Source organism: Ceratotherium simum, chromosome 33 (genome assembly GCF_057802395.1).
Source record: "Ceratotherium simum simum isolate JZ-2026a chromosome 33, ASM5780239v1, whole genome shotgun sequence".
Taxonomy (NCBI): Eukaryota; Metazoa; Chordata; class Mammalia; order Perissodactyla; family Rhinocerotidae; genus Ceratotherium; species Ceratotherium simum.
The window spans coordinates 20,495,685-20,506,815 of record NC_141932.1 but is presented as its reverse complement, the minus strand read 5'-3'; the positions used below and the strand labels follow the sequence as shown (position 1 = coordinate 20,506,815).

Genomic DNA, 11,131 nt, shown 5'->3' with positions numbered 1-11,131 from the left:
GAAGATAGGATGTGGGGGATCCTCCACAGATGGTCTCCTGCTCTCCCATAGCACGGGGCAAGCCTGGTGTCCAGCAAGGTGACCAGTAGGCCATTGGAGCTGGCCCTGCCCAGTCAGGGTGGGGAGGGTGTTGAGTGTGAAGCTCAGGGTGTGGCTGAATTCTGCTCTCTAAACTTCTCTGGGGCCCCTCAGGTGCAAAAACAACTCTAGGCCTCAGAGCAGGCAGTGCATATTTTTCAAAAACAAAAAGTAAGACAAAAATAGTCTGCCTCTTCTTGCTGCCCAGTCCCCTGGCCTGGGGGGGCCCAGGAGGGACTCAGGCTGTGCAATTCTAGGATCTCCTTCCTCACACCAAAGCCTAGAAGGAGAGGCTGAGCAAGGGGCAGGCACAGAGGCCCCACCCAGGGCCCAGGCCAGAGGGCTCAGCATTGGAGTTGAGGGTCCCACAGCTGTTTCCAGAGCTGGATGCTGTCCTGGGGGCCAAGGGGCCGCACCAGCAGCAGGTCTCGGAGAGCACAGGGGTCAGCGGTACGGTCTGCTGGCCAGGCTGTGAGGAAGCCTTTGTGAGCCCTGGGCACCAGGCCCAGGGCACGGAAGCACAGGCCGGTGTAGACGTCGTCGAAGGGGAAGGGGGCCACACGGGCTGCTGCCTGCAGCAGCCAGGGTGCCAGGCGCCCAGCGATGACATAGCCACCGCCACTTGCATAGGCCGGGTAGCCACCTTCAAAGAAGGACCCGGGCACGTAGAAGGGTCCTCCAGGCTTCCGGAGGGGCTTGGCCTGGGTGAAGACCTCACCCAGGTAGAGGCCTCGGGCCCAGCTGGGTGGCAGGGCCCGCAGGTGGTCCAGCAGGGCAGGGGTGTGCACGAAGGCGTCATCCTGAGCTTGTAGGACAAAGCTCACGCCGGGGCAGTGGCGGTCCAGCCAGGCCAGCAGTAGCAGGTCCTTGAGCGTCTGGTTGAAGGGGACATCAAGGAAGTCCCAGAGCAGCAGGTCACTGTAGCGGTGGCTCTCCCAGGCCACCAAGGAGCCTAGGTCAGGCCCCCTGTCACCTGCTGGGGACCCCAGCAGGAAAAGCAGCCGGATACCGGGAGCCGGACCACCCCATGTCTCCCTCACAGCCTGCCGTTCTGCAAAACGCCCTGGTTCCGACTTGACAGCCAACAGCAGGTACGGAACATCCATATCTGTGCAGCTGGCCACTTGGCCACTGCCACCTTCAGGGAGCCACCGTGGGAAGCTTCGGCAGGCTGCTGACAGCAGGAAGCGGCGGAGGTCCTCAGGGTAGGAGGCGAAGTCGGGGATCTCGGCAGCAGCAGCAGCCCCCCAAGCCCGGCAGTCCCCCGCCTCAGCACTGTCCCCACTGGGCAGGGCCCCCAGCCGCCACTGTTGCATGTTCCAGTAAGCCGAGGGCAGTGGGCCAGTCTGACCCAGACGGGCTGAGAGGTTAGCCGGCAGGGTGGGCTCAGGGCTGGATGGAGTGGGGCCTGGCGGGGTGCCCCGGGGTCCTGGGTAGGCCTTGCTAAGCCGAGACTCGGCAGTCCACTCGATGTACACTTTGAGGCCCAAAAGCGTGAGCAGCGCTGACAGGCAGAGAAGGCATTTGGGGCAGCGCATGACCTGGCCCAGGGACGGGTGGCTACAGAAGCTGCAAAGGAGCCACAGAGGCCTTTGGGGTGTGGGGAGGGCCCCCACAGTCCCCGCCAACGCCTGTAATGGCTTCTCTCACTCCCAGACCCTAAACCACCCCTCAGCCGAGGACCCAACTCTTCCCTGTTCCTAGACCTAGGAATCCTTGCTCCAACCCCATTCCAACACCCTGCTCTTTCCACTCTCAGCCCCACTCCTTCCACCTTCCTAGAAACCCTGGAGGTCTACCTATTTCCCACCCCACCCCAGGCACCAGGGACTCTGCCATTCCAATCCCCTCCACTCCCCAGTTCATCCCCCTCACCAGGAGTCAGGATCACTGGGGTCAGCTCCTTTCACCTCCGTAGAAACCCAGCCTCCCTTGCCCCCACAGTCCCCACCCCAGGGACCGGGGAACCAGGGATCTGCTCCCTCCTCTTTACCTCTGGGTCCGGCTCCCGCCAGCTCTGGCACCCCAGGGCTTCTGGTCCAGCCCTCCCTCGGCTCCCGCCCTTCTGCCCTAGTCCGCGCGGTGGTGAAGTCGTTGTTCTTCAGCCCAGCCCAGCCAGTCCAGAGGGGCGGGGAGGGGAGGGGAGCAGGAGGCTGGGAGGGCCCCAGGGGCCGGGAGGGGCTTGGGCGGGGCTGAGGGAGGAGGGGAGGGAGGAGGAGGGGAAGAGGCAAATCTGAGAGCTGGGGCTTTGGCATGTTATGGCTGGTTTTCTGGTGAGACAGTGGGAAAAATGCAGGGGTGGCTGCAGAGACAGACGGGGGACCCAGAGAGGCTCCAGGAGGGAGAACCAGGGGCCTGAGAGAAAGTCTGAGGGAGGGTGAGGCTGAGGGCCCAGTGGGCTGGGTGGTGTCAGAATGGCCCAGGGACAGGCAGAGTCCTAAAGTGGCAAAGCCTGGAGGCGAGGGGCTGGCGCCTGGCCGCGGGAGGAGGTGGTGGTGAAAGTGCTGAGAGGGAATGGGTCAGTCCTGCCAGATATGGCGGGGGAGAGTGTTGTGGCTGCCCAGAGTCAGGGTGGGGGTGGGGAAGGAGGCTGATGAGGAGGAGGAGGAGGAGAAACAAACAGAGACAGACATTGTAGAGAAGGAGGGACAGCCAGGGAGACCTTAGGGGCAGGCAGGGAGAAGAGAGAGGAGAGATAGGAGATGGAGACTCAGGGGGGCAAAGAGGAGAGAGCTGCAGGGAGAGAGATGGCGAGGACAGGGAAGGTGGAGACAGAAGAGGAGGAGGGGAGTGGAGACAGTGAGCAAGAGATCGGGGGTGGCCGGGAAGCCCCCATGGGGGAGGGAGGGTAGAGAGGAAGAGAGATCTGGAGAGGCAGGTGGAGGGTTGGGGCAGAGAGGAGGGAGTCTGCGAACAGAGAGCCACCCTCGGAGAGGCAGGGAAGGGAGCCAGGAAGGAGTGGGAGAGGATGAGATGGATGAGGAAGGGGTAGGTGGAGGGGGAGCCAAGCCAGAGGGCAACAGAGGGTGACAGGGTCCTGGCCCCGGGAGCTCTCGGAGCTGGACTGACCCCTGCATCTCTTCCATCCCCTTTGCATGGGCTGCCTGCCTTGCAGGACGGGAATCCATCCCCACCCGGTTCCCTACTCCAGCCCAGGCCAGCCGAGCCCTGGGGCCCTGGCCCCGCCCACAGCTTCTCAGTGACTCCGGGAACACTCACATCCGGCCCCCTGGGAAGAGGAGGTGTTTGCCTGTGTTTACACCCCTGCCCTCCTGAGGCCTCTGCTGTTGGGGCTGCATCAGCTGTCTGGGGAGGCGGGCAGGTGGGGCCTCCTCATCCTAGACCTTCTGGAACCTGAGGTGGGACTAAGAGTCCCCCACTGAGCCTGGGCTGACCCCTTCATCCCCCCCGGGGTGGGGAGGGACTGTCCGGATCATCTCAGGAACCCAGTCTGTCAGCAGCAGCTGATGATCTGTCTGGTGCTGATTCCGCCCCGCCCCCTCCCCAAGTTTGAATAATGGAGCCCATGGGAGCAGCTGGAGGAAGAGTTCAGAGGAAGTGGTGCATGCCAATGGAATAAAAGCTAGAGGGGCTGGGGGCAGGCGCCTGAGTACCCCTGGAGGGGTTTCCATCCTCCCCCCCCACCCCCCGCCCTTCCCCATTCCCCCTGGGGCTGGGAGAGGGCGTCAAGGCCCCCTGAGCTGTCCTGGCTCATCTCACTTCTCTAGGGGTGCAGAGGTTCTTGACCAGCGATGACACTGCCCCTCCTGGGGGAGGTTGGAATTCCCAGAGGGTACAGTTTTGGTTGCTATGTGCATTGTTCTGGGGCCAATCAGGAGAGAGAAACCACACAGCAATTGGAACAGGGAAAGGTGAATATCTAGAAAGATTCAAGAGGTGCCTTCTTGTGGAACAGAGGTGGAGGTGGATGTGCGGGTGGAACATGATCAGCCCAACCCAACATTCCTGCCTCCCTAAGCCTTTGGATCCCCCTCTCCAGTTTGCACCAGGGTTCTGGCTTTTCGCCTCGATAACCCTAGGCCACTGTTGAGTTCAAGTTCCAGTCAGCCAACCAGAAAAGCAGTCAGAACCACCCCTGCTCCACTGGCTAACTCATTATAGCCAGAGCCTCTAGTAAGTGCCCGCGTACCAGTGAACTTGGCCCCATCCAGTGTTCTATCTGCCCTCATTGGTCTAAGACCCTCAGAACCCACTCCTGCATGGGGTCCCCAGGTCTCTGCCATACATATTGCAAGCCTTGCAATTCTTTCAGGGTTTAAGCTGTTCCCTCCTGGGTGCTGGTGAGTACCTGTTCCCTGGAGCATGCTGAAATTTGACCCGAGGTATTTATGGGTCTAGTGACAGCAGGGGGTGCCTGTGATGAGTCTCAAGAAGAACAGACACCCCCTTGCAAGGCATCTGCCTCAGGTGAGGCCATCACAGGGTTTTCAAGCACAGGAAGGCTGGTGGTCTCCTCAGACATAGGTAAGGGAGGCTCACAGTGACTTGGGAGTTTGAGATGTGTTTCCTCTGGGTCCAACCAGATGATCCCAGGTGATAGCTTGATTGTGATGCCACTGCATGCCCTGGGTTTCTGATATCCCTTCCCATCACCAAGGAGCTCAGCACTGTGCTCAAGCCAAAGGCAGGACCAAACCAAGCCCCAAATCCCACCTTTGTGAGTCTCTCCTGGAACACTCCAGATGCCAATGCTGTGTCAGTCTGGATCCAATCAGGAGAGGTAAAGCACACAGTAATTTGAGCACACAGTAATTTGAGCAGGGAAAGTTTAATATGAAGAATTATTAACTTTAACAGCAAACTGAAATAACAAGGGATTCACTGGTAAGGTGCCTTGGAATTTACTGGAAATCCACCTTCTGGGGTGTGGTGGAGTCATTCACAGGGAGGTACCTCACTGGAGGCACTCCTCCATGAAACTGCCTGGGGGGCAGTGCCAGGGGAAGCTGCTGACCACCTGGCACTTCAGGAGCCAGGTGCTGGGGAAGCCACACAGACACTGCAGGAGCCTGAGCGAGCGCGCCTAATCAGAACCAGGAAGCAAAAGCCTTTCCTCCTGTACTGTCTCTCGAGCGCCCTCTACTGACAACCTTCTCATGCCAGTTAGCGAAGCAAAAATATTTCCAAGGCCCAGGTCAGTTTTCACAGAGCAAACAAGAAAGTTGAATTTGGAGCTGATAGAGTCCATAAATCGATAAGTGGGAACACCACGGGACTTGGGGTGCTACCGGCATTGAGTGAGTGTGGGCCAGGATGCTGCACCCCACGGGAGCTGAGTCGACCCACACAGGGAAGAACCGTACTGTAAAATGCCAGGAGCACCCCCGTATCAGTCAGGGTCCCAGGAGGAAACAGCTGCACACTCAAATGAGGATAATTTGAGAGGAGTCTGTTGACAAAAGTCAAAAGAAGAGTTTCTGGACATAGCAGCGGGCAAGGCGTGGGGAAACCACCAGAGCGAGTGCAGCTCCCCGGGCTACTTACAGCCAAGCCCTGACCTCCCTAGGCCTGAAGAGGCGAGAGGAGGAGGTGACTGGAAGTGGGAAGGAGAGGAGAGTGTAGGAAGGGCTGCCTGACAGGGTGACAGGAGCGGTGACCTTCCACCCAGGGCACAGCTAGCCAGAGCCCCCGAGGTGGGGCCCCCAACCTCATGCTCTCCTTCCCCCTGACCTGCCAGTGCCACACCCCTCATCCCACCCCGACCCCCACGTGGAGTGAACCCAGTTGAAAGCCAGAAGTATGGAGAACTGTCAGACACTGGCAGAGGCCAGCTGAGATCCAGCTTGATGGAGGGGGGCAGGGATGGGGCTGGCTGAGTCCTAAGATTGCTCCTCGGGCCCCAGTTTCAGGCCCTGGGCCCAGTCAGCCCCCAGAACCTCGCAGTTGGGCAGCATCTCCTCCACTAAGATCCGAGTGAGGCCCGGGTTGGACACGGCAGGGAGGTCTGAGATGTCCAGCCTGCGGAGCTTCCTGAGAGGAGGCAAGAAGAGGGGAGGCCCGCGTGAGGATGGCATCTGTGTGTGAGTGTGAGGAGGGGGTGCACCAGTCCCCACTTCAACCCCTAGCTTCCTAAAATAAATCTTCAACTGTCCAAGTACATGAAATCCACTGTGTCAGTTACAAACAGACACCTCTGGCTCCTACTGTTCTGCAGCAGTGTAAATATCATGGAGTTTTCATTAAAACAAAAAGGAAGAAAAACTAGGAGTCCTTCCACTCTCCCAGAGATTCCCTGCGACTGCTCATCCGTGCTGACCTAGGACCTACACTCGAGGTCTGTCATGGAGGCAGGGGATACAGGGAACCACCCAGCAGTGCCCCCGCCCCCGGCTTGGGGCCCAGCCTGTGCTGAGGTCTCACTGGAGGTGGTGGAGGCAGGCGAGGCCCCGCTCAGAGACTTGAGGGCAACCGGCCAGTGAGAGCTCCTGCAGTGAGCCAGCCAGCTGGTGGAGGCGGCTGAGACACCAGTCATCCACGTGGGGACAGCGCTGCAGAGACAGGGACTGGAGTTCCTTCAGGGCCACTGTAGGGGGAGAGGGCGGATGGCACCGAGGGCCCTTCTGGAGCCCACCACAAAAGGGAAAACGCAGAGCCTAGCCCATCTCCATGCCGCCCCACCCCACTCACAGAGGTTGTCCAGGCCTTGGTAGTTGATGGCACAGCCACTGGCATCGACAGCCTCTACAGGCACTGCCTGGAACTTGAAGAAGTCAAGAGAGAAGCGGCCACGCCCATTTGACTGCATCCACTCCTGGCCCTGAAACCTGGAAGGGGAGACGGAGTGTCAGCAGGGTATCCCACCCCTCCCCAGGCCTCCAGGCTCTCGAGAATGCTCCCTGGCCCCGTACAATAAGATGATTGTACTGCATCTGATGCACTTACTACACATCAGGCCCTGTACTCAGGGCTTTACATGTCTGGTCTCATGGGAACCCCTGACATCCCATCCAAGATGGAATGTTTGGTCAGTTTTACAGACCTGGAAGCTGAAGGCCAGAAAGATTACTGATAACATAAGAGAACGGGGCCGGCCCTGTGGCTTGGTGGTTAAGTGTGCGCGCTGCGATGCTGGTGGCCCGGGTTCGGATCCCGGGTGCGCATCGAGGCACCACTTCTCCGTCCATCCTGAGGCCGAGTCCCACATACAGCAACTAGAAGGATGTGCAGCTATGACATACAGCTATCTACTGGGGCTTTGGGGGGAAAAAATAAAATAAATAAAATCTTTAAAAAAAAAAAAAACATAAGAGAAAAGAGCTATAATACAAGAATCCTCACAGATGGGCAAAAGCTGAGACATTTTCAGACAAGTCTACCATTTCTAAGGAAGGTGCTGGAGGAAGTGCTCAAACCCAGTGAAAATTTTAATCAGAAGCAAGATGAGGAGTAGATGAAATCTACATGAATTGTATTTTTCAAAAAAAGAAGAAAAATAAACAGGAAAACACCCCAAAGGGAAGAAGGAGAAAGGAGGAAAGAAGAGAAACACTCACATTTATTGAGCACACATGCTATGCCAGGCCGTGTTCCAAGTGTTTAGTTTGCAAATGTCTCTGAGACTTTACAGCAAACCCTGTAGGTTAGATACAACTACCATCCCTTTTTACAGATGACAAGACTGAAGCTCAGGAACAAGACCCATGTCACACAGCCAGCAGGGGGCAAAGAGCAGGGGACTCACAGGGAAGCCTGTCTGACTGCAGAGCCCAGGGCTTAGAGAGATACTCTAGTGCCTCCCCCAGGCCCCCTCTGACACCTTTGCTGTCGTACTTGACTGCGCCTCCCTGCTTCAGGACGAAATAGGCACCTGCGATGTACGGGCCGTATTGCTCCTTGATGTGGGTGAAGGATCTGCCGAGAGAACAGGAGCCGAGGGTAAGGCCTGGGGAGCACTGCACCCATCACTATGCCCTGGTGCTGAGAGGGTCAGAGTCCACAGCACCAGGACTGGCTGACAGACAGGGGCGACAGACAGACAGAGTCAGGCTGCAAATATTTACTGAGTGCCTATTAAGTGCTGGGCACCGGGAGAGTGGTGACAAAGACAGACAACCGTCCCTGCCCTCGTGAAGCTATTTTACAGAGGACACAGAAAATAAACCAGGGAGTAAAAGCCAATTGCAGACAGTATCAATTCCACGATGAAAATAAAACACAGGGACTGATCAGGAGTGGTTCGGGTCAGGGGTGGGGATGGAGGAGGCTAATTTAGTTTGGGGGTTAAGAAATGCTTCTTGGAGGAAGTGACCCTTGAGCAGAGATCCGAGTGGTGAGAAGGAATGCAGAAGGGCAAAGCCTGCCAGGCCAAGGGAGCAGCTAGTGCAAAGGCTCAGAGGCTCAGATGAGGATGATGGAACAAGGAGCAATAAGGATGCCATGTTGGCGGGGGTGAGGGGAGTCCCTGGCAGGGGTCCCGAAGCTCAGGAGGGACTAGGTTTTTAGGCCTTAGAGTTTGGCTTCTATTCTAGTTGCAATTGGAAACCAATGTGGGGTTTTAAGCAAAATGGTAATGTTGTCTATTTTGGTAATGGACTGGATGTGGAGGGCAGAGAAGCAAAGAGAGGAATTAGGGATGACTCTTTAGAATTTGGCCTGAACGACAGGGTGGGCAGTGGTGCTGTTTACTGGGATGGGGAACGCTTGGGGGTGAGCAGAGTTTTTGAGGTGCCAGTCTAGACCTCCAAGAGGAGATGGTGGGCAGCAGGTTGCCTGTGTGAGCTGCAGTCCTTGGGAAGGGTGTGGGCTGGAGATGAAGATGCAAGCCGGCAAGGCTGGTACTGGAAACCACAGGGCTGCCTGGGAGTGGCAAGGGCAGAATCTGGGTTCTGCCTAGTGCGGCCTGAGTGGCAGAATCCTGCACGTCAGGAGTTCTCACCGATTTTTCTGGTGCACCTTCAACACCTGCTTTCGGAACAGATACTCCCTCAGAGCCTTGACATCATAGAAGTGGTCAGCCAGGAACTGGAGCAGCGCCCTCCCCTTCCTCCAACTGCCCTCTGGGGCCACTGTCCTGCTCAGGCCACGGATGTCCCTGGGACCCCATTTCCATATTGAGGACGCCAGGTGCAGGAACTGGGGAGGAGGAGAGGAGATGAGGGGCTGAGCCTGGAGCCTCCTGTGAGAGACAGACCCAGATCCTCCCGATCTTGCTCCACGAATCCCCCACTACCCCAATGCTTCCCAGCTCACTAAATTCTCCTTTCAGAACTTCCAGATGCTGCCTTTGGGATCCCCAAATTTCCCCATGTTTACCCAAGTTCTCCCCCTTAATGAACCCTAAATTCTCTCTTTGATTTGGCCAAACATTCTTGGTTTTCTCAAATTCTCCCCCAACCCTTATTTTTCTCTCTCAAAACCTCTATTATTTGACCTCTTAATTTCCTACAAATTATTCCCCTGATTTTATCCAATTCTCCCTGGAGTCTGCCTGAATAACCCGTTTCTTTTCCCAAAATATAACCTTAATTTCTCTCCAAACCACCCTTAACTAACCTCTTAAAGCCCCCAAACTCCTCCTCCAATTTCCCCTCCAAAGTCTTCTCTTAGCCTGCCCAAATTTCTCTTTTGGCTTTAACCAAATTCTCCGAATAATTTTGCCCAAATCCTTATTTTCCCTCAAAATTCCTCTAGCTCCCCGCTTCTTACTTTAATTTTCCCTAAATCCATTTCTTGATTTTACCTAATTCTTCCCGAATTCTCTCCACGAATATCGCGAATGCTCCCCTTAACTTCCCCCAGGTCCTTCCCTTGGAACTCGCCAATTCACCTCTTGGTTCCTGTCCCCCCAACCCCCCCATTATCCCTTTGGTTTTCCATCAAAATTCCTAACTCTCCTATGAGTTTCCCTCACCTGTATCCTTTGGTCTCCTACTCTTGGACCTCAAAGCACACTTTCTCCGCCAATCCGCTCTAAACCCTCTTGCCTGATAGGAAGGACCCACTCTCGCCCGCCCATGACTCCCTGCGCCCGCAGTAGGATCCCTCGCGCCGATTGGCTGATGCGTCACCTTCCGAACGCACTCCCTGCTTCCCCATTGGTTGTTCCCTTCCAAGTCCCCGCCTCTCTAAAGCTTCTCTGCCACCGCCACGGCTGCTTCCCGGCCCCCAAGGGCCACACGTCTACGTCCCAGCGCGAGGCCCAGCGGGAGAGGCCTCCTGCTCCCTCTCGCTTCCTGATCCCTGGGCGCCGACAGAGGCCCTGGAGGCAGAGGCAGCAGAGCGGACTTCAATTTTGGGAGTCCAGGAGCTCCGGTCACCTACCGCCCTGGGCGCCGCCATCTTGCTAGGCTTACGTAACCGGAAGGGGCCGGTCTTATTACACCCACCTGGCCCAGGCTGAGGCTTCTTTTATGTCCACGCCCCCTCTGTTTTCCAACCCTCCTCTTAAAGGCGCACGCACTTTTTACTCTTCTTGGGTTTAGGGATTGCTGGGAGCGCCCTCTCCATGAGCCTTAAGATGGGACTCTGTAGCCTTTCCCTAGGAGAGGGTGGGCTATACTTCCTGTTACAGGACCTTCTTTCCCTCCGACTGTGCTCACAGGGCCCCTGAGCTTCCCTGTTCCTTCAGCTCTCACTGGCTAGCTCCTTAAAACACGGAAGGAGAGTGAGAAACTGACCGCGTCTTTCTTTAAGCCAGGGTCAGGGAAGGGAAAGGTCAAGGGGGTGGTGAGGTTAGATTTCAGGGTAGGAGACGGGGGATGAGATCTCAAGATTAGTATTGTGATGTGTTCGTGGTTTCAGTTTGGAGTTCAAGGCTAGATCTCAGCGTGAAGATTCAGTGTGAAGCCTTGAGGATATAATTATTCATTCATTCATTCCACAAGTATTTATTGAGCTCCTACCACGTGGCAGGAACTGCTCTGGGTGCTGAGGTTACTATGGTGAATAGGACAGACCAAGTCCCTCTCTCAGGGAGTGAACATTCCAGGCAGGGAGAGGATGGATAAGAAACAAATGAATAAGCAAGATAATTTCAAATAGTATTCATTAAGAGGCAAATAAAAAGAGGCAATATAATAGGGAGTGACTGGGG

General features: G+C 56.5%; 2 protein-coding genes across 4 annotated transcripts; both read right to left on the bottom strand.

The window, feature by feature from the left end:
- Positions 1-213: 213 nt before the first annotated feature.
- B3GNT8 (UDP-GlcNAc:betaGal beta-1,3-N-acetylglucosaminyltransferase 8) lies at positions 214-3,219 on the bottom strand. Its single transcript, XM_004441579.3, has 2 exons — positions 2,072-3,219; positions 214-1,647 (listed from the first exon to the last, which is right to left on the bottom strand). The coding sequence occupies exon 2, from the start codon at positions 1,614-1,616 to the stop codon at positions 423-425; it is 1,194 nt and encodes a 397-aa protein (XP_004441636.1). The 5' UTR covers positions 1,617-1,647; positions 2,072-3,219; the 3' UTR covers positions 214-422.
- Positions 3,220-4,851: 1,632 nt separating this feature from the next.
- Positions 4,852-10,397, bottom strand: DMAC2 (distal membrane arm assembly component 2). Of its 3 annotated transcripts, XM_004444131.3 has the most exons (6): positions 10,360-10,397; positions 8,975-9,171; positions 7,870-7,950; positions 6,727-6,863; positions 6,460-6,622; positions 4,852-6,069 (listed from the first exon to the last, which is right to left on the bottom strand). In XM_004444131.3, exons 1-6 carry the CDS (start codon positions 10,375-10,377, stop codon positions 5,919-5,921), a joined length of 747 nt encoding a protein of 248 aa, XP_004444188.2. In that variant the 5' UTR covers positions 10,378-10,397; the 3' UTR covers positions 4,852-5,918. The 3 variants fall into 3 exon arrangements, with proteins under 3 accessions (XP_004444188.2, XP_087277830.1, XP_087277829.1); XM_087421704.1 differs by lacking the exon at positions 6,460-6,622 and having other exon boundaries at positions 5,926-6,069; XM_087421703.1 differs by lacking the exons at positions 4,852-6,069; positions 7,870-7,950 and having other exon boundaries at positions 6,456-6,622.
- Between the last annotated feature and the right edge of the window lie 734 nt (positions 10,398-11,131).

Excerpts from the sequence above, each read along its gene's own strand:
- B3GNT8 (XM_004441579.3), bottom strand. The coding sequence starts at position 1,616 with ATGCGCTGCCCCAAATGCCTTCTCTGCCTGTCAGCGCTGCTCACGCTT.
- DMAC2 (XM_004444131.3), bottom strand. Across the intron at positions 6,623-6,726 it reads CCAAGGCCTGGACAACCTCT|TGGCCCTGAAGGAACTCCAG; the intron begins GTGAGTGGGGTG and ends CTCCCCCTACAG. Across the intron at positions 6,070-6,459 it reads GCCTGCCTCCACCACCTCCA|GAAGCTCCGCAGGCTGGACA; the intron begins GTGAGACCTCAG and ends GCCTCCTCTCAG.